Source organism: Balaenoptera physalus (genome assembly GCF_965194825.1).
Source record: "Balaenoptera physalus genome assembly, chromosome: 11".
NCBI lineage: Eukaryota > Metazoa > Chordata > Mammalia > Artiodactyla > Balaenopteridae > Balaenoptera > Balaenoptera physalus.
Window position 1 is genome coordinate 25,833,370 of NC_138896.1, and position 27,879 is coordinate 25,861,248.

The 27,879-nt window shown below is 43.2% G+C and overlaps 1 protein-coding gene across 18 annotated transcripts in view; it reads left to right on the plus strand.

Moving 5' to 3' along the window:
* Nucleotides 1-4,185: 4,185 nt before the first annotated feature.
* Nucleotides 4,186-27,879, plus strand: part of PKHD1 (PKHD1 ciliary IPT domain containing fibrocystin/polyductin) — a 439,380-nt gene continuing 415,686 nt past the window's right edge. For 13 of the 18 annotated variants that reach the window (XM_082411615.1, XM_082411603.1, XM_082411616.1 and 10 more), the window contains exons 1-10: nt 7,325-11,484; nt 12,682-12,809; nt 14,279-14,356; nt 14,978-15,122; nt 15,361-15,469; nt 19,450-19,507; nt 22,808-22,886; nt 25,045-25,119; nt 26,112-26,176; nt 27,462-27,501. In XM_082411615.1, coding sequence (XP_082267741.1) covers nt 12,758-12,809; nt 14,279-14,356; nt 14,978-15,122; nt 15,361-15,469; nt 19,450-19,507; nt 22,808-22,886; nt 25,045-25,119; nt 26,112-26,176; nt 27,462-27,501 — 701 coding nt within the window. In that variant the 5' untranslated portion in view covers nt 7,325-11,484; nt 12,682-12,757. Of the gene's footprint in view, nt 7,304-7,323; nt 11,485-12,681; nt 12,810-14,278; nt 14,357-14,977; nt 15,123-15,360; nt 15,470-19,449; nt 19,508-22,807; nt 22,887-25,044; nt 25,120-26,111; nt 26,177-27,461; nt 27,502-27,879 lie in introns of those variants that run through there. The other 5 variants (XM_082411609.1, XM_082411612.1, XM_082411611.1 and 2 more) reach the window with 3 other exon arrangements.

Consider the following 27,879-nt stretch of genomic DNA (forward strand, 5'->3'; position numbering starts at 1 on the left):
AACCCACTATGTTTCATGGGTAATTGCACCAGTGTCTTCCAAGAGGGACATATACACTTTAATGGCACCAAATGACAACCCTTTCTGGCTGTGTTAGTTTCCTATGGCTGCTGTAACATGGTACCGCAAACCTAGTGGCTTAAACAATGTGGATTTGTTATCTTACAGTCTGAGGGTCAGAAGTCAAAATCAGTCTCAAAAGGCTAAGGTCAAAATGTTGACAGGGCTGGTTCCTTCTGGAGGTTCTGTGGGAAAAATCTGTTTCCTTGCCTTTTTTTCCAGCTTCTAAAGGCCCCTTACATTCCTTGGCTCATGGCCCCTTTCTCCTATCACAACAAACTCTGGCTTCTATCATCACATCTCCTACTACTGACTCTGATCCTCCTGCTTTCGTCCTATAAGGACCTTTGTGATTATGTTGGGGCCACATGGATAATCTCCCCATCTCAGGACCTGTCACTTAATCACACCTGCAAAGTCCCTTTTACCATGTAAGGTCACATATTCACAGGTTCTGGGGATTCGGATGTGAAGAACTTTGGAAGGGCCATTATTCAGTCCACCATACATACTGGCTTCTCCTCCTTCTCCTTCTTCTTCTTTTTTTGTTTTGTTTTAAGAATTTTAGGTGAGAATTAGGTGTTCATTTTCTGGAAATCATGGTCTCTAAACGCCGTGGATTAATCTGATAAATATGAGAGTTTGTCAGATCTTGCCAGAAAGTCAAATAAAGCCCACTTGGATCACCTGCCTTGGCTGAAAGCTGCACTTCTGGGATTGACATAAATGGCTTTGGCCATTTACTGCACGGGGGTACAATCAGGCATTTCTGGCAGGGTTCAGAGCTGGTTCCCAGAAGCTGTTGTGTCCCATCCTTTCCTCTGAGTGTTCCCTCCACATCTCTGGCTTGGCTGTGTGCCCCCTTTGAAGTTCTGCAGCAGTTGTTGTCTATAAATAAGGCATGCCCAGCACCATCAAAGTTCTGAGATGAAGGGCACAGCTCACTTACAAGATTGTTGAAAGTGCAGGACAGTGTTAGGTAGAGATCCTGCTTTCATACTTCTTCCCCCACCTCTCCTCAATTCTCCCACTTCCGAATTCATGTAAAAAATACATGAAGGCCCCAGAGAGAATAATCAAAGCTCCTTCACACTTGGCAGACTCTCTCTTGCTTCCTTTTGACAAGAAGGAAGAAGAAAGAAACGAGCATTTGGATAAGAGCCCAGGAGCCCATATCAGTTCAGACTTTCCCCAGCAGCAGAGCCTCCTGGAGTCTTCTGGTGGTAACACAAAGGATGACTACATTATTTGACTCTAAGATGCTAGGTTATCTCATCTCCTCCTCACGACTTCCCCCTGGAGTGGGAGTATAAGAATTTCCATCTCACAGAAGGGGAGCTTTCCCCAATTTTTCAATTCTAGGCACACATAGAAAACGGTAATATTTGAACTCGTGGGGGCAGAGGGAGAGGCTTCTTTCTAAGTACCTCTCACTTCTCTCTGCCAGCCCTGAGTATCCCTTATGGCAACGGTGCCTATTCAGTCCATACAGCAGAATGAGTATACTAGTTACAGCCGAGAAAGCACGTTTGGGTCTGTGATCCAGGCATTTGGTTTCTAGGCCTGACTCCACATTAGTTAGCTGTGACTTTAGAAGAGCTGCTTGATACTTCCAAGTATCATGAAAAATGGGTACAATAGCCCCTATGATTGTAAGCCTTACCGGAGCCTTCCTTCTGGCATGGTGACCACAGGTAGTCGGAATTCTCAGGGATTGGCTCAGAGTTCCAAGAGTTAATGTTCCAACCCACATGGCAAAATTGCATTGTTTTTTCTGACTTAGCCTTGGGAGTCAGGCAGCATCATCTCCGATGATTTCTATTGGTTTTAAGTGAGTCACAAATCCTCCCGGGTTTAAGAGGAGGGAGACATATACCTCCTTCCAACGAGATAATTGACAAAGAACTTGTTACCATTTGTAAAAACACTGCCACACTATCTATCTTCACAAATAAGCATCTGAATGGTTTTCCTTAGATAGAGTAATAGCTTTAAGTCTTACTGAGCAACTTGATCCATTACTGGTTGTTTTCATTGTTTAACTCTGAAGGCAATCTTACTTCTAGACTTTTGGAGTTCCCCTCATTTTCACCACCCATGTTGTCCCTCCTATCAGGTATTGGACTCTCTGCTATTTTATCAGCTGCGCAACATTTGCCAGAGAAGGGGAAAACATTTCTTCCATTTTAAAAACAATTTTTCTCTAAGATATAGAATTTGACAGTAGCATAACACTCTGCTGCTAAAGCAAGCATTCTACTGGGCTGCAGAAATGTATGACTTCTATATCACTCATAATTTTAAAACAAGGAGTGAGATACACTTGGGCATCTCAGTTGGGCTCCTGACTCAGAGCAGCATGGTATCAAACTAGAAAAAAATTAATTGCTTTTGTGTTGTTGCTCCCTGCTGATATGATTTATTTTAAATTCTGCTGAACCCAGGAGAAGACGCTGTACTGTATGTAATTCAGAAACTGACATATGCTGTTTTGCCCACATTTCTCACAAATGTTCCAAATTCAAAGAAAAAGACGTTTTTGTGGTCTGGAAAAAATTGGATATTGCAACACCTATTTTATCTGACATGGCAGGAATTGAGTTACTCGACATATAAGTGAATTTTATAAGGAACTGAATGAAATCTATCCTCTTCGAGTGCCAAAGCATTTTAGAAAATGTTGACTACGTCTGGACTAGGAGCTGTCTAAAGTGTAGGGTGATGAGCCATCCTGTTTTTCCCGGGACTTTCCCTGTTTTACACTGAAAGACCCATGACCTCGGAAAGCTCCTAGTCATAGGCAAACTGAGACAGTTGGTCATCCTACAAGTTAGATATGAACTCGATTTCACTGCTTTCCGATTACCCTATGTCATTGGTATGAACCTAGCTATGATGAGCGTTGTGAGCCAATGATGCCCCAGGATGATTGAGCATGTGGCCCCATAGGCTCCCAGACTATATGATGCTGGAGTAGCCAGTAAGCTCTGCTCATCCAAATGAGGAACCTACCCGCAGTTCAATGTTACTCCCAAGTTCATGGACTTCATTAAGTTATTTTCACCTGTGTCGCCCAGGGCACCCTTGATGGTTTTCAGGACTCTCATCAGGGTGATGCAGGGCACCACAGTTTGGATTCCAGATAAGTGGGGGTCATTGTTATCAAAATAAGTTAATAAGCAAAACTGACTCCGGTCAGAGGCAATAATGATAGATTCCTTTTAAGTAATTTTACTCTAGAGGGAAAGAAAATTTGTCTAAAGGAACTATGAAGCAAATATTTTACCCATAGCTTTGACCCTCTAGTGGAACAGATTCATTTCTTCTCCAAATCTGAGTCCGTATACTCATTATCATTTGGATCCAAAGTTAATCAGGGGTATGATATTGAACCAGAGAGAATATAATTCCTTTAGCTTTGTTTCTTTATGAAAAAGGGAGGCTAGGAAGACTTGAGGAAAAGGAAGGAGGAGGAATTGGGTCAATCCTAGACAGGTGAAAGGGGAATTCACCTGTCTCCCCTCACCATGGGGGATTCTGACCACACAGAAAATGTGAGGGCTGTGGTTGGGCCATAGCTCCAGGGCTAGTCACACAGATGGTGTATCAGGAGAGTGAGAACACAGCTTACTCCAGAGTCCCAGCTACCCAGTGAAGTTCTTACTTAGATGGAAGGACCATGTTACTGTCCTGTTCCAGGTTCACTTTCTATCAGAAATATGCCTGTACAACATGGATAAGTGCGTGTCACCCTCAGGATTGTATCCACAGTGGCCTTCCCTGCTTGTGGGCGGTGTATCCTGATGACAGGTATGCGTACTTAAGGGTCTGCAACATAAAGCCTTAAAGAGAAACACACACACAAGAGAAAACTGTCAAACATTGAACGTTGTTATTTATATTTTAAAAAATGAAAAAGAGGGGCTTCCCTGGTGGCGCAGCGGTTGGGAATCCGCCTGCCAATGCAGGGGACACGGGTTCGAGCCCTGGTCTGGGAGGATCCCACATGCCGCGGAGCAACTGAGCCCGTGCGCCACGACTACTGGAGCCTGCGCGTCTAGAGCCCGTGCTCCGCGACGGGAGAGGCCACCGCAATGAGAAGCCGGCACACAGCAGCGAGGCGTAGCCCCCCGCTCACCGCAACTAGAGAAAGCCCGTGTGCAGCAAGGAAGACCCAACGCAGTCAAAAACAAAAAACAAAACAAAACAATAAATCAATAAATTAAAAAATAAATAAATAAAATAAAATAAAATACAGATTCTGATAAAAAAATGAAAAAGATCATTGTTTGTGTGCTAACCACTTACTTGAGTCTGTTTTGTGGTGGACGTAGACAGTTACGTTTGAGCTTTGTATTTTGTGAGAACAGTAATGAAACAAAGAATTCCACAGACCAAAAAAAAAAAAAAAATGCCTGTAAGTTGAAGAGGGTATGATAAAACAATTTTGATAAAGAGAAAGCAAAAAAAGAAAAAAATGCATTGAGCATTTTTGGTTTCCATTTAAAACCTGCTTTTGACTTTGGTGGCCCTCATCCATTCCAGAATGCTTTTCCTCAAATGGATTCCCAGGCATTCCTTTCCATGTAATTGTGTACCTACTCTATGTAAGGCACTGTGCAAAATGTTTTGAGGGTACAGAGGGAACATCTCATTTTTTTCTTTAAGAAAGGCAGCATCTAGTCTGGGAATGACACGTATAACCCAAAAGTTGCTAGGCATCACCACACTCATGAGGTCACATTTACAGTGGCACCCACATTTTGATGACTTGTAACTCTGTATTTGCCCATGTGGGAACTTAGTTATCTCTCAGGGCCTATATATCAGTTAGAGTCTGAAGAAATGTGGCCTTAGTGCAAATGTGGAGATGAATCTGAAAGGACAGCAGCTAGGCCTTTGGTCATTATGCTTCCTCTAATTGCAGATCGGTGAGATGCATTTTCATACCACCCCTCCCCAGTTCCCAAAGCTTCGAGTCCCCAGCAATTCAGAGTGGTGTTGAAATCCAAGGGAAAGGGGTCAGAAGATGACCTGCTCCCTTGACCTCCTTGAGTTGGCTTTATAGGCATTTTTTTTGTCTTGAGAATTTCACAAGGTCTTGTAAAAATAGCTTCCTATGGAAGAGTGTCAATGTCTGGGGGTGAGCATGGCTACCTGCCTTGGGGTGGTAGGGGAACCATGCTCTGGTTGCCTTCAGAGACCCAAGCTCAAGATTTTCTTTAGAATTTCTATTCAACAGGGACTTTGGAGTATGATTCGATGGAAGAGTTGGTGGAGGGGACTTGTCTGGAGGTTGTGTTTGCATGACAAACTTAGATATGTGTGTATATTTGAGGGTCTTGAGGTGGATGGAGCTCACAGAGAGGAGTATTTAAGGCTCCCCCAACTTCCATGTGGCAAAGCCACTGCCTGTGGGGTTCTGCAGCTTCTCCTTTCAGGCCTTGGAGCATGAAATGGCTCATTCGACTTCATTTCTTTAACCGTAGAGCTTGATTGCCCACCAGGAAGTTCCTAGAGCACAGAAACCAAAGTCCTACATATCATTAGGTTTCTTTTAGTCAAGAATAAAGAGACACATCTACCCATAAGAAAATTAGGGTGTTTTAGTCTTGATAGCTAGGCTGCCAAAAAGAATTATAAATATCCATTATAGGCTCTTTACTCAAGGATAGATGGGGTTAATCTCTGGAATCTCTTGTTAAAGTAGCAAGAAATAAAACACGAGTTAAGTCTTAATCACGAGACTTGACTACAATATAGTAAATGAGTCTGATCATGATGTCTCCCCTGTCAGACAGCAAGCACTTTGAGGGCAGAAACTGTGTTATATTCTTTAAAAAAAATAATTTTGGATCATCTAAGTGGTTCATGAATATAATTTTCTTTACAAAAATAAAAATTACCAATAAATTTGAAATCTCCTTTATCTCCCCAGACCTGGTCTGTCACCTCTTCCTTATTTCCCACGTGCGAAGCACACAAGTGTGGCTCAGATGATGCCTGTGGACCCACATTGGAAGATCTAGAGTGGAACCTGAGGTTCAGTAGGCAGGAGGGTGGCCCAACGACTGACCCCCTAGCTGCCTAACCTGGCCAGGCATCCTCTCTCTACACTACTGGCAGCAGTGCTAGGAAAATCATTCTGCTTGTCGCTCGTTGCCAAGCTGAGATGAACATCAGATTTGGTATAAACTCCCATACTTTCTAGAGGATAGTTCCAGCACTCTTATGGGAGTTGTGCTCTATCTCCATGGATTAAATCTGGTCTTGCTGGGGATGCTTCCCAGGTCCTTTGAGGCAGAGACTCAGGGCTATCAAATTATGCTGGAAAGGCTTCTGTCTCAAAGGAAAGAAGATGAGAATTTCTTCTGGTCAGGAAACACTGGGCATGGACTGACTCGACCAGGAAGCTGGTGATGTGAGTGGGAGTGTATGGTGGGACGGAGACAAGGAAGTCAGATGTGGACCAGGTAAGGAGGTGGTGCTGACCTCCTAGGTCAGCTGCCTGTCTGATTCCTCATCAAGAGAGTCAAGCCAGTGACTGAGACCCATGGTCTGGGTCCTCATAGAAGGTGATGGGGACAAGTCAAGGACTTCCTCTTGGCCAAAAAAAGCAAGGTCAGGAGGGAGGGAGGAAAGTAAAAAACGGGGAGGGCTAGTTGGCCCTTTCTTAGCAAGACTTTGGGTTGATCATCCTCTCTCTGCTTCTTTAGACTCACCCCCGATAGTGAGAATGCCAGCCCGTGGCAGGCACTTACAAGCCATCAATTTCTCTTGATGAAAAGTCATAGACTGCTCATGAATGGGGACCAGCCCTCTGGTGGCCCTTTCTCCTGGGCCTGTGTTCGGTCACTGACTTACTGGCAAATTCTTTCAATCATTGAATGTCTGTTTGTGTCACTGGATGGACTTTCACTTAAAATTCTTGTCTAGGGCACATGCAGTAAGTGGAGAAAAATGTAGGACACGCTTTCTTTGGTCATTAAAAAAAGACCCTGGGGAAAAAGCCTAAATAGCTTGTGTTAATCATTAAACTTGCCCCATGGTCAGCTCTGAACTTTCACTTTGGCGTAGGTTTGGTCGGGACACAAACGAGTTAGGTGAGTTACCTGTGTGGTAGCTGCAGGCTGGGCTCTAACCAGGTAACACGGCCATCGGTTCTTGACAGAGAGAAACAAGGTCATTGGGAAAGGAAAGATAATTTCTCCCTTGAGTCACAACGAGAGAGAAACAGAAAAAGGTACTGTTGGGTTCAGAAATGTCTCTGCTCTGTGTTTTCTAGGTGTTGCCTTTCTTGCCAATGTCGTGGTGAACAAAGGAAATGGGGGGTTTGTAGTAGCAACCTTGCAGCTCTGTCTGTCAAAGTCCCAAAGTGGGGGGAGGCTGGGAGGGGAGGGAGGAAAGGAGAAAGAGGAGGAATGAGGGCAGAGGGGAGAGAGAGACAAGGGGAGAGAGAAGACTTGACCCAATGCACACAGCTCTCCTCTGGTTGAAAATATTCTAGTTAAAAGAATTAAATGGAGGCTGAGTTTGTTCTTAGGAAGAATTAGTGGAAAATCACATAAAGAAAAATACATGTATTATTGATTTGATTGTTCTGTTTTAAAGGAAAAGATGTAGCTCTGAACATAGGGCTTGAAGAAAACCAATGTGTGACTATTTACTTCCATTGTTTTAAGCTTGAAAAAAAATGTTAAAATCACAGTCAGATTGAAAATAGACTCTCTTGTGCCGAGCATATTCTGTTGGGCGTAACAAGCAAATCAGATCCTGTGCTTTTGGACTAAGTAGAAAATACTCCTGGATACCTTTCTCTAGGCAGTAGATGTATTTCTGAAAATTGAATGTTTTAAAAACGAATCCTATTCCAAATAGGTGTAAAAATGTAGGGAATTTTGCAATTTAAAGGAACACCTGCTGAATCTACTTGAAAACTTTAGAACTCCTCTTGTAAATGCAAGTAGCCTCCACTCCTACCCCATCCACTGGGGACTTGTTGGCAGGTACACAGATTATTTGCCTCTGTTTTCCCAGCTCCTAGCACAGTGCCCAGCATATATTAGGTGTATGATAAGTGTTTGTGGGGTTGAATTAACTAGAGATGATTTTATCCATTGCACTAACTTAATCAGGACATACCCATAAGATATGTTTTAAAAAAAATAAATTTATTTATTTTATTTTATTTATTTTATTTTTGGCTGTGTTGGGTCTTCGTTGCTGTACGCGGGCTTTCTCTAGTTGTGGCGAGTGGGGGCTACTCTTCATTGCGGTGCGCGGGCTTCTCATTGTGGTGGTTTCTCTTGTTGTGGAGCATGGGCTCTAGGTGTGCGGACTTCAGTAGTTGTGGCATGCGGGCTCAGTAGTTGTGGCTCATGGGCTCTAGAGCGCAGGCTCAGTAGTTGTGGTGGCACGTGGGATCTTCCCGGACCAGGGATCGAACCTGTGTCCCCTGCATTGGCAGGCGGATTCTTAACCACTGCGCCACCAGAGAAGCCCATACACATAAGATACGCTTATTCTAAGTTTTTTGTAGATATTCTTTTTCTGGACATTTATCTTGGCTTTTACTTTTTTGAAATGGTATAACTATTTTTTCTGGTCTCAGTGTTTTCTTAATCCTCCTGTATCAATGAAAGTGATCCATTACATCGATGATAGAAAGTTAACACGTGAAGCCTTGCCTCTGCTGCAGGACACTCTGCAGACTTTGCAGGAACATCTGCAGGGAAGAGGATGGGCAGTGAATCCACAGAACACTCAAGGCCCGGGCATCACTGTAAAGTTGTTGGGAGTTGTGTGGTCGGCTAAGACTCAAGTTGTCCCAGAAGCTATAACTAAGATGTAAGCCTATCCAAGCCCTAAGAGTATGAAATAGATGCAAGTCTTTGTAAGGATTTTGGAGATTTGGAGGACTTTTATTGCCCACCTGGCACAATGCCTCTGTCCCTTATACAACCTGGCAAAAAAAGGGCACATGTGGAACTGAGAGTCAAAACTACAAGCTACCTATGAGCAGGCAAGAATACTAGTGAAGCAGATTAAAGCTCTGGGCATCTCCCAAGCAGGGCTACCATGAGTTATATGTGTCTGTGACTCCAGAAAGTGTCAACTGGGCCCTGTGGCAGAGACAACAGAAGGAAAGAGTGTCCCTAGGGTTTTGGTCCCAGCTCTAGAAGGTGGCAAAACTCTGATATGCCCCCAGACAGCAACAGCTCTAGCAGTGTACACAGCATATCATGGTAAGAACTTCCCTTCCTTTCAAGGGGTGGATTGAGAATATGTTCCATCAACCCACATTTGCCATGACTCAAAGGCCCAGTTTGACTAAGTGGCATGTCTCTGTGTAGCAGGGGAACACCTTGTCCACCAGGCCCCTCTCTCTAGAAATGTGAGTGCTCCTAGGGCCTGTAGAATATGTAGATCCTTCAAATGCCCTCTCTGGCAATCAGGAAGGTGATTGAAGCAACTGACCCTTCAGTAGCCACAGCAGACTGGGTACATAGGAAGAGCAGCCACTGTAACAGCCGGGTAAGATGGCATATTGCCAAGGATGCTGGATTGCCCTTGAAATGCAGTGACTTGGTTAATGCAAGTAACGGCATGTCCTATATGTTCTAAACAACACCCAAAGCAACTTCCAGAGAGGTCTGGTACCATCTACTGCAGTTTCCAACTGGTGAAGGATTGGTAAATTGATTATATTGGGCCCCTCCCTCTGAGGGAGGGTTCTAAATATGCCTTGGTTTCTATGAACACTGCATCTGGCCTAACCCAAGCTCTCCTCTGTCTCTGCACAAACCAGGCTGCCACCATTAGGGGATTAGAGAACCGAGCACTATGTTTGGGTACCCTCATCCAAAAGACAGTGATTGATGGGGCACAGTTCAAAGGTCATGATATGCAAGACTGGGCAAAAGAACATGACATGAATGGAGGTTCCATCTCCTCTATAACCTGTAAGAAGTAGGGTTAGTAAAAAGGAAAAGTGGAATATTAAAACAACAGATTAAATTAATAACAGGTAACGCTACCTTGGCTGGGTGCACTAAAGTACTATCCTAGGCTTTAATATAGTTGATCAACCTGTAAGACCTGTTGCCCCGTGTATGAGACTGAGCATCCTTACCAAGACACCCAACACTGTAAAGGTACAAAAGTCATGGGAGAAGGCCACGGCCCTGACTCTCACCATGTGTCAACGTGCTATGCTGCTGGTAACAGCAAGCCCTATCACACCTTCCCAGGTACCCTAAGACATTATCTACTGGAATTTACAATGGGACACCCCACCAGGACAGGTGAATTACTTCAATCTCCACAGGATCCCATTGTCCTGTTGCCAGCCAGACCTATGGAAATGTACTACATCTGGAATGGAACCGGCACCATGGGAAAGAGGGGAGAAGGTGCGGTCCTGGTATGGCATATCCCCCAGTCCATCTCCTCATGCCTAACAGGGCTGCCTTCTCTGGCCTTGTATGGTATACACAACCAGGTCAAGCTTCCAAACTTTCCAACCTCCCTTTCCTCAAGACCAGATGGGCATGTCTGTTTTCCACTGGTGCCATTGTTTGGCTGCTGCCTTTGTTCCCTCCATTGGCCTGGAGCACATAGAAGCTGTTACTAAATTCACCCAACAGTCCTTAAATGATAGCCAACAAAGCCCGTCCTTACGGAACACTGAAATGTCCCTAACGAGAAAAGCTGTCCTCCAGCATAGGATGGCCTCGGACACTATCCCTGCCTTGCAAGGAGGCACCTGAGCCATTATCCAAGCAGAATGTTGCGTGTTTGCACCTGATGAATCTGCTGATGCATCATCTTTATTAAATCACGTGAGGACACAAGTGAACTTCCTGAGTGATCTGACCACCAACCCAGGGAACTTGATAAATCAGTGGTTCAGATCATGGAGCTCTTGGTGGAAAAAAAGGTTACTTATGTTGGGAATGTTAATCTGTGTTTTCTCTTGCATGTGCCTATACTGTTGCTGTGGCCTCTATCTCCTATGCAGCCAGATAGCTGCCAAAGGAGCCCCCTCCATGCTGGTGAAACCCTTTGCTGACCTCTCAGGGCACAACTCGGAAGAGGGGGCAAGTGAGATTGTTAGAGCTGGTCATGAGGGGCAGACTGCTGGAGGAGGTCATGCACAGGGCGTGACCACCAGTTGACCTGCAAGCAGACCCCGGGCAATTGGAGGCTCCTCACCCCCTCCCTGTCCTTGAAATGTACATTCTGCCCACAGGTCCCACAGCCGGAGCCGTTTTTCAAGGATGCAGTTTTGAGAGAGTCAGGTGGTGCTGAGACCACTGGGATTGAACACGTGACTGAATGCCACTGAAGTCTCTATAAACTTTTAAGATTGTGGGGGGTGTGGAGATCTACTCATCTCGCTGACGCCCACGACAAGCCTCGTTTGTAAGTTTTCCTGAAACCTGACACCTGCCAATCTGGAGTGTCTGCCTCTTTCTAAGGTCTCTCCTTGCCCTCTGTGTTTGGGGGCCGGTTAATTTATGAACCAACACAGGGACAGATTACGTGGAGAGGCGGCTCCCAAGCTGGGCCCTGATTCAGACCAGGAGTTCACTGGGGCACAAGAAAATTTGGGGAATCCAGAAAGCGACCAGCAGGATCCAAGGTAGAGGCTGCCGCGTGGGAAGCTTGTCTGGGAGACGGTGGGGAGAACAGCTTCGCTGCGGTGCTGGGGTCACCTAGGAGAGCAATGCGAGGGGAAGTTGCAAAGGTGGGGGGCAGATCATGGTGGGACTGCAAAGTCAGAGAGAGGGCTTTCCTTTGGAAGCAGAGAACCCTCCAAAAGAAAACTAAAGTTCGTGGGCATCTCCTTTGTGCCAGGCCCTGTGTTAATTTCTTTATGTATCTATCGTCTCAGTTAATCTTGATAAAAATCTTACCAAGTGTTCTTATCGTCATTTTTGAAGTGACAGAGGTTTTGCTTTGAACTGAAAGCTTTAAGCAGGAGAAGGGCACAGTGAACGCAGAGTTTAAAGAGGATGATCCAGGCATCGTGGATTGAGGTAGAGGGACCTGGGGTCATAGGGTCCAGTTTGGAGGGTCCAGCTTTTTCTTCCTGTTTCTTGCCTTCCTGTTTCCTCTGCTGTGAGGATAAGATAATTTCCCCCAAATTTCCATTAACACCATTTTTTTTTCAACTTGTTACCATGTTTAACATTTGCTTTAACTCTTTACTCTTTTTGTGTTGATTGGTTCCTAGAGGACTGAAACTTCCAGAAAACAAAACAAAACAACCCGCACTCCCTCTCCGTAATCGCCATTAACTAGTATTTTGAATCTGGAATTCATTTATTTTAAAAATTTAAGTGTTTATTTAATAATGAATTAAGGAAAGAGGTTATTATTACTTACCCAGCTTAAACATGCATAAAATAAGTCAGTGGGACAAGGGGGTAGAATAATGATAATTTTATGTAAGATTCTTAGATTATCCTTTTCTTCCAAGCTTGGGAAGATGGTGGGTCCCTCTGAAGACTCTAGGGTCATACTGGTATAATTTCCTTAATTTCCCAAGTTTTAACGAAACAAAGCAATTGTACCTAAGCAAAAGTGATAGTAATTTTTCATTTTGTTTTTATAAAGCTCTGCTGCTCCAATCAAAATTGAAAATGTGTTTAATGTCTGAACAATTTTGAAAGGATTGATTTAAGTGAACAAGATGACTGGCTGGCTGGTCTCTCTGACAAGTATCAAAATACTACTTTTAGCAGGTGAGTTGGATGTGTTTTGAAGGGATTTTGGATAGAATGCAGCAGGTTACCTTGAGAACTAATTTATTGATACTTAAATATTACTTTGGGAGGAAGTGTTAAAGTATCTCCTCTAGGTTTAAATTTTCTCTGCTTAATAATTTTTTTCTGTTTAGTAGCTGAGGTTATATATTAAATAGTTATAAATATATACTTTAATTTTTAACAGCCAGTGGAAGTTGCTGTTAGGTCTAGAGCTTTTAATAATAACTTACAACCTTCCTTTTATAATTTATTTTTGAACCATACAATGCAATTCTTTTTAGATTTTATTACTTTATCTTCCCAAGGGGAGTAGCTTATCTTGTCTTAGTGATTAATGACCAATAAAAATTTCCTTTTCTCAAATCAGGTCTCTAGTTTTCTCAGTGACTTTGGTTATCCTCTGTATCTTTTTATGGCATTTGTTTTTGATCTTCTTTAGGTAGAAGTATCTAATACACCTTTGAGGGGTGAGCATGAGCCTATGTGGCCAGGGCTGCCACGAATGGTTGTGTCGATGTGAATGATTCTTCACCGCTCTTGGTTGTGCAGAGCGCCACCTGCATAAATGTACATAAATGTACAAAGCCCTGGGCTAGCCAGAGTTAGCGTGGCTTGGATGATCCTTTAACTGTTCTGATATAGAAACCGAAAAGTGTTCTGTAGACCTCACTGAGGAGCTAACTGATTTTTGCTGGCTTTACCTCGGACAAGGCATGTCCATCCAGGATCATCTTCAAAAATAAGGCATTGATAAGGTCATGCTCAGCCCATAGTCTCTATGCGAGAACCCAGTCTAGCCTAGTGTGTAAGTCTATAGTGGGCTTTTAAAAAAATTCCAGCACTGATTCATGCTTCAGCCCCTCTCTGAGCAGGCAAAGCAAAAATCTAGAGAATGCTGTGTCTCTTTGGGGAGTCATTCTGATCATGTATTCAAAAGGGAGAAACTAGAGGATGATGCCGTAAGCAGGAGGACTGAAATAGGGATAACTTCCAGAACTTTCTCCTCTTCTCTGGGAAGTGGAAATCTAAGAAATAAGTGGTAACAGTTGAATATGACCACCTAATTAAAGAGTGGGAAAGAGAGAAGACATTTTATGGATTCAGTTAGGAACCAAATGTATCCTGGAGGCTTTTGCAAAGGAAGTGGAAATTCAGGATTGTCCTGGTGAACACAGGGTTTTTGGATGTCTAAGATAAGAAGATCAGTCAAAACTTTCCTTAAAATGGGAGGAAGGTGTGGTCCCCAGACCGGTAACACCAGCAGCACCTGGTGAGAACTGTAAATTCTTGGGATCCACCACAGACCTACTGGATGGGAAATTCTGGGGGTGGGTCCAGCGATCTGTGCTGTATGAAGCCCTTGTGGTGATTCTGAGGAACGCTCAAAGGAAGCAGGTGGATTGAATTTGCACACTGAAGCCAGTGTTTCTCCTACTCACTTATAGTGCCTTGTCTGAGTGTCCACATTGAGCCTGAAGAAGGCAGCCTCGCAGGAGGAACGTGGATCACTGTCATTTTTGACGGTAGGTTTGGGCCTTACCGAATGCAAGTTTCTTATTTATCGATCTAAAGAATCCTAAAGAATGAGTCTCTGGTGTTCTTCCTTGTCTAAGGACAGATGTAAAAGAGGCCTGGAAGGGAGATGGACCAACTGACCAACTTCTATGTTACCAGATGCCCACATGCTAATGTCACATCACACCATTATATGTCTGTGTCCACTTCCTTATCCCAAGCTGTGGGGTGGAACTCTAAGAACCCTAATGAGATGATACCCATGTAGCACAGAACTTGGCAATGTGACCCTCAGAACCTTGGTTAGCTTCCTTGTCGATAATCCTACATATGGGAGCTTCTAAGCCATGGCTCAGTGCATCCATCTATACCACTGGAAAAGAGTAACTTTGAGGGTTGGAAAAGTCTTTCCTGGATTTAAGTGGATGGACCTGAAGAGAGAATTCAGAAAAAAAATAAAGTCATAAAGAAGCACACTCATTCACACAGCCTTCGGAAATGAGAAATATTACTTTTAACCCGTAGGTAAACTCAGGGCCTGCCATTGCCCCCGTGTGGCAGGTTTTTGTATTACCCCGTGTGGATTACTGCTCTGTGCAGCCTGAGACTCCACTCTCTCTTGTGTTTAGGTTTGGAGCCAGGTCTCCTTTATCCTGCCAACGGCTCTCAGCTGGAGATCCACCTGGTGAATGTGGCTGTACCCATGCTGCCCATCATACCCTGTGACATCTCTCCTGTCCTCCTGGATTTGCCGATAGTGATGTGTAGGACCAGGTACACCTGCCCGGGAATGAGAAGACCGGACAGGATGAGTGCTTTGCTCATCTCAGTAGCTTTCAGTGGCAAATTAGAGCAACTCCTGCCATGAAAGGCAGGAAAGGTGAAATACAGGACTCCTGGGTTAGCTCTGTTTCGCAGCTGCAGGGGGGAAATTTGAAGTGGTCAAGTGGGGCTGCCAGCTTTGGCAATTCATAGTCTTTGATTCACAAGGATTGCCACTTTCTGCCCTCAGATCTCTGCTGTCCGAAGCACATGAAGGTCTGTATTACCTGGAAGTGCAGGCTGGGGGACAAGTCGTAGGCAGCCCAAGTTCAGGACCGCGAGACAGCTGCACTTTCAAGGTGGGTACTAAGCATGGAGGAATGTGTGTTTGCCTGGTCTGAGAGTGTGCTTGCGCTATCGACAAGCAAGTTATAAATCAGCTGGGGAGTCTTTCTGCCTTGCCAGGATGAGAGGAACAGGTGGATGATAGTTACGGAGTTTCCGAGACTATCTTAAGAAGGTAAGTATTGAGCATGTGTATGTCAGGCTCTCGCTAAGTGCTTTATGCACGTTCATTTAATGCTTACAGCAATTTTATGGGGTAGCTTTTTATTATCCTGCTTTTACGGATGAGCAACCTGGGGCTCAGGGAGATTAAATAATTTGCCCATGTCATCTAGTTTGTAAATTGCAGAACCAGGATTGGAACCTGCATCTAAATCCTCACTTATACTGAAGTCCATAGAGGAGCCACAAAGATTACCATTGTGCATCAGTGTTTCATTTTACAACTGAGATCATCTGGAGTGTAAACATGGGGAAGGGACTCAGGGACCCAAGTTCCGCCTTCCTCTCTGCTTCACGGTTGATTTCTGCTTCTTCTTCCAACCCTAGACCGAAAGGGCATGTGCTGTTGGAATTCTCCTTCGAGCTCAGAGAGAGCAAAAAGCAAGCAGATAGAGAGAGTTTATGAGTCGATGCCTGGCTTATTTTAGAGCTTCCAGATGCATTAATTTTATGTTGGGGCTTCATTTTATGTTGTTGAGTCTACTGTCCATTTCAGATTGGTTTTACACTAAAATGCTCTCTGAAAGCATAGGTTCTAGACTTTCCATAAAATGCAGCAGCTTGGCAGGGTTGTACTTGCCTCAGGGAGCCTCTGTTTAAGAGCAGTTCCTAATAACACAATTTAGTTATTAATCAATGCTCCTTTACAACAAGACTTCATCTTCTAAATTCATCTCTCATACGATCCACATTTTACATAGGCAATTCATCTTTAGAATTTGGAATTTGCCATCAATTCACATTTAACAACTTGTTTCTTACTCCAAAAGAATCTTGTTTTCCAGAATTTTGCTTTTGCACGTATGCGGCAGAAAGACAAAAAAAATTTTTTGGTTAAGACCCACACCAGCACCTCTACGTTGTATCAGTGAATAAAACAGAAGAGAGACGGCCGAGCATGGTCCTTAATCACTGTGCTGCTTTTGGTTTTGATGTCCTTTCACCCCAGATAATAGTTTTCCTACTTATTAAAAGACCGGTAAGGAGAGAGAGGGGAAAGAAAAGAAACACTTCCTAAAATTGCACATAAAAGAAAGCAAGTCCTCCGGTGGTTCCACTAGCTTGGTGAATTGATGAAAAATCACCAGGGGATGCAGTTAATGAGAGGCATTCTGAGCTGAAGGAAACCCAGTGTCTCTCTTTGTTTGGGGGCTGGGGCTGGGGGAACCATATGTATTAAAAATTAATTCCACCTCTCCAGTCCACTCCAAAGAGCCTGCTGCAGGCACTGACAAGTTTGAACAACTCACAGAAGGTTTATCAAGCAGCTGGTAGCTGCGGCTTTATCGTTCTCATCCTCTGCTTTTCGGCTCCCCCCACCTTGCTGCTGCCGACCCCACTCGGGCTCAGGGATCAGCCTGCAGGAAGCTGGATTTGGAAGCTCGTTAATTTTTCACTTTGTCATGTCTCTAGCTTTTTGGGTGACCAGAGGCCTGTTTCTCTTAGAAAAGTGCCATTTTATATTGTGTCAGCTCAGAGAGATTCACAAGTGAAGCCTGTTTTGAGGTTTCACTCTGAGCCTGCCCTGCCACTCTCTGAGGACCTGGGAGGGAGTGATGCAGGAGTCGCCTGATTTCCCCTGCACTTCTGGTGGAAGGTTCTCAGCCTGAAGGATAGACCTTGCATTTTTTTTTTTTTAAACATCTTTATTGGAGTATAATTGCTTTACAATGGTGTGTTAGTTTCTGGTGTATAACAGAGTGAATCAGCTATATATGTACATATATCCCCATATCTCCTCCCTCTTGCATCTCCCTCCCACCCTCCCTATCCCACCCTTCTAGGTGGTCACAGAGCACCGAGCTGATCTCCCTGTGCTATGCGGCTGCTTCCCACTAGCTATCTATTTTACATTTGGTAGTGTATATATGTCCATGCCACTCTCTCACTTCGTCCCAGCTTACCCTTCCCCCTCCCCGTGTCCTCAAGTCCATTCTCTGTGTCTGCGTCTTTATTCCTGTCCTGCCCCTAGGTTCTTCAGATCCATTTTTTTTAGATTCCAAATGTATATGTGTTAGCGTATGGTATTTTAGACCTTGTATTTTAAGTTGGAAATCGAGAGGTGTGTTTCCTTGTGTGGTTTGGATTCAGTTGTTCCGTCTGCCTCAGTTTCTAACATCTGGAAGATGGGCAGTAACCACTGCTCTGTATCATGAAGCTCCTATGATAAAGTTCCAGTGGGAATGACAATGGTATGAAGGCGTCCCAGTGGGAGTTGAAGGTCTGGGTGCAGGAGGAAGCTGGGAGGGGGGTAGTGTACGTTTGGCAGGTGTGTGTGGAGTTGCATTAATCTTTATCCTTCAGTGAGATCAGAGCCAGCTCCCAAACTGTGAGGTCACAGCATTCTTATTTTGACCTCCTAACTGTACATATTTTCTGTGAACTCTTTTCTAACCCTTTCTGTTAGGAAGGGAGGAAACAAGCCTTGATGACAGACTGTACAGCCATGTGAATCAATACATAAAACCTGCACTTGCCAAGCCGCCATCAGCTTTGTTAAAATGTCTGTTGATTCTCCATGTCTGATGAGGGTTGTTGATTAACACCAGAGTTATTCTTTATTGCTCTTCTCCCTGGGAAGGTGGACTCCTGGGGTGCTGGAAGCAGACCAAGCAAAACAATTCGCTGTCTTTGTTTTGCAAATGGGAGGTACAGTAGGTTAGGAGAGTGAAGGTGGTCTAGGCATCTAGAGTAGGATGGGGGTGAAGGTAGCAGGAAGGGGAGACCAGGTCTCTTCCTGGGTGAGTCATTAGCCCATGGCTCAAACCTTGGCCAGGTCAGTCCATCCTTATGATTCTCTCTTTTTTCATGCTGGCCCTGACTGTGAAATGCTCTAATCTGTAACTAACCCAGAGGCCTATAGGTGAGATGGAGTTCCCGGAATTGTCTCCTTCTCTCCTCTGCTTCCAGGCAGTGTATCAGTCATCTCAGATGGGGCCACTCCATTCATTCACAAAAATGTGAATGTCTTTTACATACCAGGCTGTGCCCAGGGATACAACCAATGACTCAGCCAGGCATTGCCCCTGCCTTTCTGGAGCTTATAGTTAGCAGTTGATGTGCTTCAGCGGGTGAGGGCATCATAGGATGACTTGAGTGCCAGGACCAGGCTTCTCCAGGCTCCTGCCTCTCCAAACAATGCTGGTTTTCTCTTTGGAGAGTAATGTTGCTTCTCATTCCTTGCATCCTTTGAATCATTTTCCTCCCAACAGGCACCTTCCATTTTCCCAAACAAACTTCCCTTGCGTATCTCTCCAACTTCCAATTTTTCATAGCTTGCTAATCCCTACCAAGGTGCTGGCTGATAATAATTTAATTTGCAATCCTTTTTATCTAAATAAGCAAACTATTGTCTAGAAAAATTTAAAAAAAACTTCAAGACCCCAAGATATCAAGTTGCAATAATGGAATTAAAAGGTTGGTATTTTAAAGCATGGCCTGCCTACCTTTCCTTTGGTAAAACATGTTCCTGGTATGGCAGGTGGGCAAGTAGAAACAGACTTGCCCAGGTGTGAGTGATATGGTGCAGGGAAGACATATGACCTTGATCAGATTCCCTTGACCTCATCTATGGAAGAACTATAACAATGTCTGTTATCTCTGCTTCACAGAAATATCGTGAAGATGAAAGGAGATAGATGTAAGGTGATTTGAGGAAATGCAACCACTTGCTGCCTTAGATGAATGCTCTGTGAGGAATGACTTAGGCTTCTTGTGTATGTGACTGTGATGTTCTAATGAAATGCTCACTGTGATAACACTTTCTAAACAGTTTTCCAGGGCACAGACACCCATTGTTTACCAAGTTAATCCACCAAGTGGAGTTCCAGGTAAGAAATCTCCTATTAAGATAGCAATAAATATAAATCCCTTTGCTGAAACTTATTGCAAACTCTTCTACCCAGGTGGATGGTTTCTATAAATAGGAAATTTTAACTGCTTCTCTGATGCTGTTTTGAAAATAAGCGTCAATCTCTGGTTTATTTTTAACCTGGCTTGGTTTCACCTCTGGGCACTTTTGCTCTATTACTTCACTGATAACCAAAGGAATCTTAACATGAAAAGAAAAAGAGGCCAGCAAAATCAAACCAGGTGTTGCTGGAGAATGGAGAATATAGACATCATTATCACTCCTAAATTTATAATCATCCACATAATAACAAACCTTTATTGACCCTTCCTGGGAGTCAGGTTCTGTTCTAAGCTTTATTATTTATGTTATCTCATTAGATCTTCACAACACCTGATGATATAGGAACTATCATTATTTCCATTTTGGAGGTGGGGAAATGAGGTACCAAAAGGCTAAGTTATTTGCCTAAAGTCGTAATGAGTGGTACAGCTGAGATTTGAATGCAGAAAGTCAGAATCCAGAGTGGGCCCCTGTACCTTACATTTTATTTTGTGTTGAGCCAAGTTGGGTACCACTTGGAAGGCCATTAACCCTGGTCCTGATCCTGGGGGTTTGTTTATGAGTTAGACAGCACACTTACATGCAGAGACTAGGAGGATAGAAAAGAAGAGAGAGAACGCTGGGAGGGTGGTTGTAAAAGAAGGAGTTGCAACTAAGAAACACTTACTTAAAACTAAATAGTAAACAGAGCTGGGATCACATATAATTTGCTGTCTGATTCTTGACAAATTCCTACATCACTTTCAGGTTTTATTTGTTCAGGGTTTCCAGATGGTATAAGTATGGGGATACAAGTTGCTCAATTTTTACATGTGGTTGCATCTCAATGCATAAACTGATCTAGTTGTTTCGAATGGTTCAAGAATGTCAAAATGAATCTCTGAGTCACTGAAAAGTGTCTGTACTTTTGGTGTGTGTGTGTATGTCTGTGTGTATTTAAATTACATCCTGAAGAATATGAATTTGGCCTTGTCTTATTAAGGCTTGTTATTCACAGATCTGTTCCTTTCCATTCGTCTGAATAATCAAGACGTGATCATGTTTTCTTAAAAAGAGTTGTGGTCTGTGAAAGTCACATGGTGTCATTTTGTCCCCCTCTGCTCTGGTGTTGTTAGAAAACTCCCGTTCGGATGGCAGAAACCTTGTTAGGGTGAGGGTTGAGGAGGAAAGCCCGCCGTGAGAGGTGTGACATGGGGCATCAGCTGGCGCCCAGATCTGTCAAGCCCATTTCTCCCACCCAGTTTGAGTTCTGCACACTGTCTCCTCCACCTTCGGGGAGAACGATTGGTGGCTGGGCTGGTTGGAGTGGTCCCTCCGGGCAGGATCCACACGGCTGCATCTTTGAAATCACTTTCCAGACGATTAGTCTCATCTCCTTTGGGAAGCCTGCCCAGAGTAGCAGACAGGGAGATGGGGGAGGTGGCAGAGACAGGAGAGATGTTTTGTGAGCAGCTGAATTCCCATATGTGGTTAACAGTCCTCCACTGTGACGCGGAATCCCCCCTCCCCGCCCAGCACACGGTCTGACTTAGCCATTTGTCAGCTGCTGTTTGTTGGGCTTCTTTGTTTAGAAACAAAACAAAAACTCCCAGGAATTCCTAGTTTCTATAACCTGTTATTCGTTTGTAAAATTGTGCCCATCAGTTGTAGAAATCATGCCTGTCAAAGCCAGGAAATCCATCGGTTAGCCCTAGTAAAATGAAGAATTATTTTGCTAGCTGACAACAGTAGCCGAGACCTTCAGACTCTGGGCTTCTGCCAGTTCCACAACCTTTGTCTAAGTCACTGAATTTCCTCTCTTTCTACCCGCTCTCTGGTCAAGTGTCTGCCATACTTCCTGGAAGGTTTCCACTGTTTTAGGGCCAGTCATCCAATGACTGCAGATAAAAGTCACTTCCTATTAATAAAACACATGCACAGTATGTAGGGAAGCATTACTTCTTGCTCATGTTCTTTCGTGGCCTGAAGTGTAGCCATGAAGAGACCCAAAGTCCTCTGAATTCAGTGACCTCATGAGCCCCAAAGATGCCCTCTTCTCTTCTATTTGTGAGGTTTTGCCTCATTAACCAACACCTCTCTTACCTCTCAGTGTTGTGATGCTGGAAGAGTACAGCCTTGATGGTTAAATTCCATAATTACTTGGAAGGCACGCACTTCCACGTTGTGGGGTTGTGTGGTGAACTTTAACTTGCTCTGGTGTGTTTGCTTAAAACCTTGCTTTATGCATTTCTGCAGAACTGAATTTAGGTGTTTTTCAACTCTGGAGGAAAGCAACTCATGTAGCATCAGGTATGGGCCCCAAACTCTTTCTGAGAAGGGGCTACTCTAGATTTCTTTCCCAGATCCTCTGAGCAGAGAAGGTGGGGGTAATGCTGAGAGTTCCCCTTGGTAAAAGGGGGTTGTTGATGCCTGCACCCCCATTTTTATGAACTCAAAAGAGGCGAGTATCAAGGAAAAACTTGCTACCCAATGGGAATCCCTACACATTGCATAGAGGAGACCCAGCAGTGGAAGTCATCCATTTATCCGTGGACAAGGCAGATGCCAACTGTATTTGGATCCCCATTTTGCCTGATCTTTGCACATGAGCATATTTGTTGAATTAACTGCATGTGCGGTGGCCCATCCTTTAAGCCATAACTCTGTTGCTCTCTCGTGCCCTTCTTTCTGACTTCCTTCCATCTGATTCATCCATGACATTCATCTTTTGTACTCTGAGATACGGAAAGAAGTTTCGTATCTTTGAATATCTATCCAGATCGTGTGATACGAGCTTCCTCTTATCATATGTGTCCAGAGGAAAGTCTCATGAAGCATGGAGAACCCCCAAAGAATATTATTTTTAATCCCATGTGGGTGGATGGTCTACACACAGCCAAGAGAGTGGAACAAGGCAGTGTGTTTAAATTGGCCCCTCCCTGCCTCCCTTCCTGGGACTGTGAAGAAGCCCTGATATTCCTTCTGTGCTCCATACATACATGAATAAGTCCACAATGGCAATGATTCGTTATTTTTGCCGATTTGATATTTAATATCGATGAATGCATTATACTTGGTGATCCTTTCCTGTTGTACCGTTTATAAAAATGTATTAATATTCTGAGTCATGACCAGCTTGGCCATTTTGAGTAGAGGTAACAAAAGAGAAATACAGTTTACATTATATATTTAGAGTGTGAGCTAAGTAGATTAATTGAAAAAAATGTTTTTCAAACAGGAAACCTTATACATGTGTATGGCTGGATTATCACCGGAAGGTCGGAAACCTTTGATTTTGATGCCGAGTACGTTCATAGGTAAGCGTGTGCTTGTTTCTGTGTTCAACTAGTTACAGATATGCTGGATTGATTCCTGAGACCAGCTTCCCTGATAACAATAAATTGTAAGCAGCTGGCACGGAATTCCTCTTTTCCTCTTTGCAGTTTACGGTCCCTCGAGAGCTGGGCTTCAACAAACTTGGCTAATGTAATTGCGACTGGTCGATTAAGTTGGTCCATTTATTTACTGACAACTAGTCACTCTGGGCGCAGTGTGAGTTGTACTGTAATTGCATCTGTGGATTTTCTTTCTTGATTCTTCCCCTTCTCCCTCTTGTTTCTCAGGCTGAAATAAATTCTTTATAACGATGTGTGAACACAAAAGACCACTATAACATCCTTGTTTGTTATACATTTGTGTATATAGAATTTCTGTTGGTGTGATCAGAGGAAAATGTGGAACAGGTACTGAAAGCCATTGAGTTATTTTTAAGATTTATTTTATTGAAGTATAGTTGATTTACAATATTGTGTTAATTTCTGCTGTACAGCAAAGTGATTCTGCTAATCCCAAACTCCCAATCCTTCCCTCTCCCACCTCTCCTCCCCTTCGGCAACCACAAGTCTGTTCTTTATGTCTGTGAGTCTGTTTCTGTTTCGTAGATAAGTTCACTTGTGTCATATTTTAGATTCCACATATGAGTGACATCATATATTATTTGTGAAAGCCATTGCGTTTTTAATGTTTTCTGGGAATGATTAGGATGCCAACATGACTTTTTTCATTGGAGACTTTTAAAGTGGAAAGTGGTACTAGTAAATCATCCTTGCCAGGGAAAGGGGAGGACAGGATGGAAAGTGTTGAAGTTGAGGTGTTTGTGGGAAGGAACTGTGGTTACTCAACGTATGAAGCAATTATAGTGAGGATTTATAGGGTAGAAGGACCACAACTTCATTAGATGCTCTGTTGAGAGATGCTACATTCTGTGTCTAATATTTCCCCCACCCCTTGGACAGAATGAGGGGCTCCTCATGTTCTGCTCCAAACCTTTGATTCTGTTCTAGTTGAAAAGAACATGATTTGACAAACTTTCAGGATCTACATTTCTGGCATAAAATAATGGCCAGGGAATTCCCCAGTGGTCCAGTTGTTAGGACTCAGCACTTTCACTGCTGTGGCCCTGGTTGGATCCCTGGTTGGGGAACTAAGATCCTGTAAGCCACATGGTGAAGCCAAAAAAAAAAAAAAAAAAAAATACAGTAAGTCCCCTACATATGAACCTTCAAGTTGCGAACTTTCAAAGATGCGAACGTGCATCTGGTTCCAGCAAGGAACCAGAACCTGTGCCATCAACGTCAGGCATGAGTGAACTTGCAGCTTGCCCTCCATCTCCTATTGCTCACAATCCTTCAGCTCTACCATCTCCCACCTCCTCTCCTTCCTCCAGTCAGTAACTCTTCTTGCCTGTTAACTCGATGCCAGCCCCTGTATGCCAGCTGTTGTACTGGACTACTGTACTTTTCCAGGTACTGTACTGTAAGATTAAAAACATTTTCTTTATTTTTTGTGTTTGTTTTTTATGTATTATTTGTGTGATAAGTATTATAAAAGTATTATAGTACAGTACTATATAGCTGATTGTGTTAGTTGGGTACCTAGGCTAACTTTGTTGGATTTAAGAACAAATTGGATTTATGGATGCGCTCTTGGAAAGGAACTCGTTTGTATGTAGGGGACTTACTCTAATCAACGTGTCTTGAACGGAAATTACTCTTCCTGTGGAGGACTGAAGCCCCAGGTACATCCTTGACGATATGCCATATTCAGTACTTGGTCCCATCATAGCCTTGGTCTGGGATACAGCCTTTGCAAGGGGGAACAAAGACACAAACTCCTCCATGGCTCTGTGTGAACCCAGTATAGCCAAGGAGGAGATGATGACGATTTTTCAGGAGAGGGGCAGTGCTCCCTCCGTGGTGTGAAAGTGTGGGCCACAGACCAGTGTTATGCACCCTGCTCTTGGGCTGAGGGTCTGATTTAGCATCTCCTTGGGGGACAGTCCCCAGTCACCTGCATTAATGCCCCATAAGTTCAGAGATGAATGTTCATAACAGTGTTTCCTCTGGGTTTTTCCAAGAATGTTTGTTGAGAGCATTCACTCTTGACTTGTGTCTGTTGTTTCTATTTTGTATCCAGCCCATTGATGTTGGAAGCTCAGGGAGACAAATGGGTCACTCCTTGTTCTCTTGTAAACAGACGGACAGGATGCCGGTGAGTGCCTTTCTTGCCAACATGTATGCTTTTAGGTTCTCCCACATGGGCATAACACACACACACACACACACACATACACACACACACACACACACATCTATTTTTAATATAAATCACCCATAACTGTTGACTGCCTCATCTTTAGACTTCCTAGAAAAGACACAGTAATTGATTCACAATGCAACTTGAAGTGGGTTCTGAAAGCTTTCTTGAAAACAAATAGCTGATACTTACTAAGTGCTTACTGCACTAACGGTTTCACATTTATGGCAGATAATAACCTTGTGAGTACATACGGTTATTAGTCTCACTTTACAGATGAGGAAACCAAGGCACAGAGAGGTTAATTGACTTGTCCAATGTCTCACAAAGAGCAAGTGGCAGAGCTCGGGTTTCAACCTGGGCCCACTAACTAGCCTCCAAAGTTCATCCTCTTAACCACTATACTGTAACGACTAGCCAGAGAGAAAACAACTAACTTTTCAATATTCAGTTATTTATTTATTACAAGGAAAATTTAGAAAATGAGTGTCTATGTGCTTGTAGTTCAGATAACCAACATTTTGTTGGATTTTCACTTCCCTCTGGACTGAGTGGATTAACCTTCTATACCCTATGGCTTAGCTTTTAGGACTAGCGTTTAGTAGAGCCAAATTCTATAATATGGTTTCTTCCTGGTTTCTTACATTTGATTGCTCAGAATTGTCCTGTTTCAGTTCACATTTGCTAATAGATTTTTTTGGGGGGGATAAGGATCTTGCTGTCCTTGTATAAAATAGATTTTGGAAAGAAAGGACCCAATGGAGATTAGGAGTAGGCAAAATTTTGTGTGTTTGACTGGTAGCATATGTATTGATGATAACTCTAGTTAACAGTTTTGTTTTATTTTATTTAATTTATTTATTTTCTTTCCTGGCTAAAGAGCCAGAGCTTCTGAACTGAATTGTCTGGTAATTCTTACCTCTTACCTTTTTCGGTTCTTTCCCTAGCTATCCTATTCAGGAAGACCACGGTCTTGGGACTCTGCAGTGCCGTGTGGAAGGCAACTACATTGGTCTGTTTGAGAAGTAACAGAATTTTAAAGTCTTTCTCTGTGTTGGAAAAAAACGATTTCAAGAATTGGTTCTCCTAAAAGGGAACCCTCCTGCACTGTTGGTGGGAGTGTAAATTGGTACAGCCACTATGAAGGACAGTATGGAGGTTCCTTAAAAAACTAAAAATAGAACTACCATATGACCCAGCAATCCCACTACTAGGCATAACCCTGAGAAAACCATAATTCGAAAAGAGTCATGTACCACAATGTTCATTGCAGCACTATTTACAATAGCCAGGACATGGAAGCAACCTAAATGCCCATCAACAGATGAATGGATAAAGAAGATGTGGCACATATATACAATGGAATACTACTCAGCCATAAAAATGGACGAAATTGAGTTATTTTTAGTGAGTTGGATGGACCTAGAGTCTGTTATACAGAGTGAAGTAAGTTAGAAAGAGAAAAACAAATACCATATGCTAACGTATGTATATGTAATCTAAAAAAGATGGTACTGGTAAACCTAGTGGCAGGGCAGGAATAAAGACACAGACGTAGAGAACGGATTTGAGGACACAGGGGTGAAGCGGAAGCTGGGACGAAGTGAGAGAGTAGCATTGACATATATACACTACCAAATGTAAAATAAATAGCTAGTGGGAAGCTGCTGCATAGCACAGGGAGATCAGCTCGGTGCTTTGTGATGACCTAGAGGGGTGGGATACGGAGGGTGGGAGGGAGGCTCAAGTGGGAGGGGATATGGGGATATATGTATACATATAGCTGATTCACTTTGTTATGCAGCAGAAACTAACACAACATTGTAAAGCAATTATACTCTAATAAAGATGAAAAAAAAAAAAAGAATTGGTTCTCCTGAGGATGATAGTAATAACTGCCATTTGCTGAGAACTCCCTGAGAGACACTACATGAAGCAACTTAAATATAAGCTAAATTAATCCTCATGTATAAACCTGGAGGCTGGTGGAATTGTTTTTACTTTACAGGTGAGAAAGTTGAACCTAGTAACCAGTGGAGCAGCATTTATCATGCTTGGTCTAACTCCAAGCCTGCTCTTACCTGCTCTGTACTTCTACATTTTATCCTTTTATGGTTAGAAGTCACCATCGCTGATGGTGTGAGTCTGGAACGTGTTTATTTTGGGCACTGTTAAAGAAATTAAGGTGTGGGTGGTACCTTGGTGATCGCCAGAGTCCTTGGGTTTATGGTAGCAGTGACCTGGTCCAGGCAGTTTGTGCAGGTTCCTGTATTAATGTCTGTTTCTTTTTGTTACAGGCTCCCAGAATGTTAGTTTCTCAGTATTTAACAAAGGAAAGTAAGTAACTGGGAGGAAGCAAATTTATCTTTATCTTACACTATCTACTCTTTTGTCTTGCTTAGCTTCTTTAACCTTTTATAATGGAAAATTTTAAATGTACCCAAATAGAGTAGTGTAATAAAACCCCACATACACACTTGATTTTTTTTTTTTAACCTGGGTGAATATAATTGTGTCCTATGCACTCATCCTGAAGCAATGTAAATGTTTCAGTGTGATAATGGTACAGAATTTGGGGAATTACTTCTTAAATAATTTCATAATACTGGAAATTTAAAACAGTGCAGTTCCATAAAATGCTTTGTATCATTCCAGGAAATGCCTTCTTCAAGATGGAAAGCGTCCAAATTTTGTAGCGCTTTGGAGAGATCAATT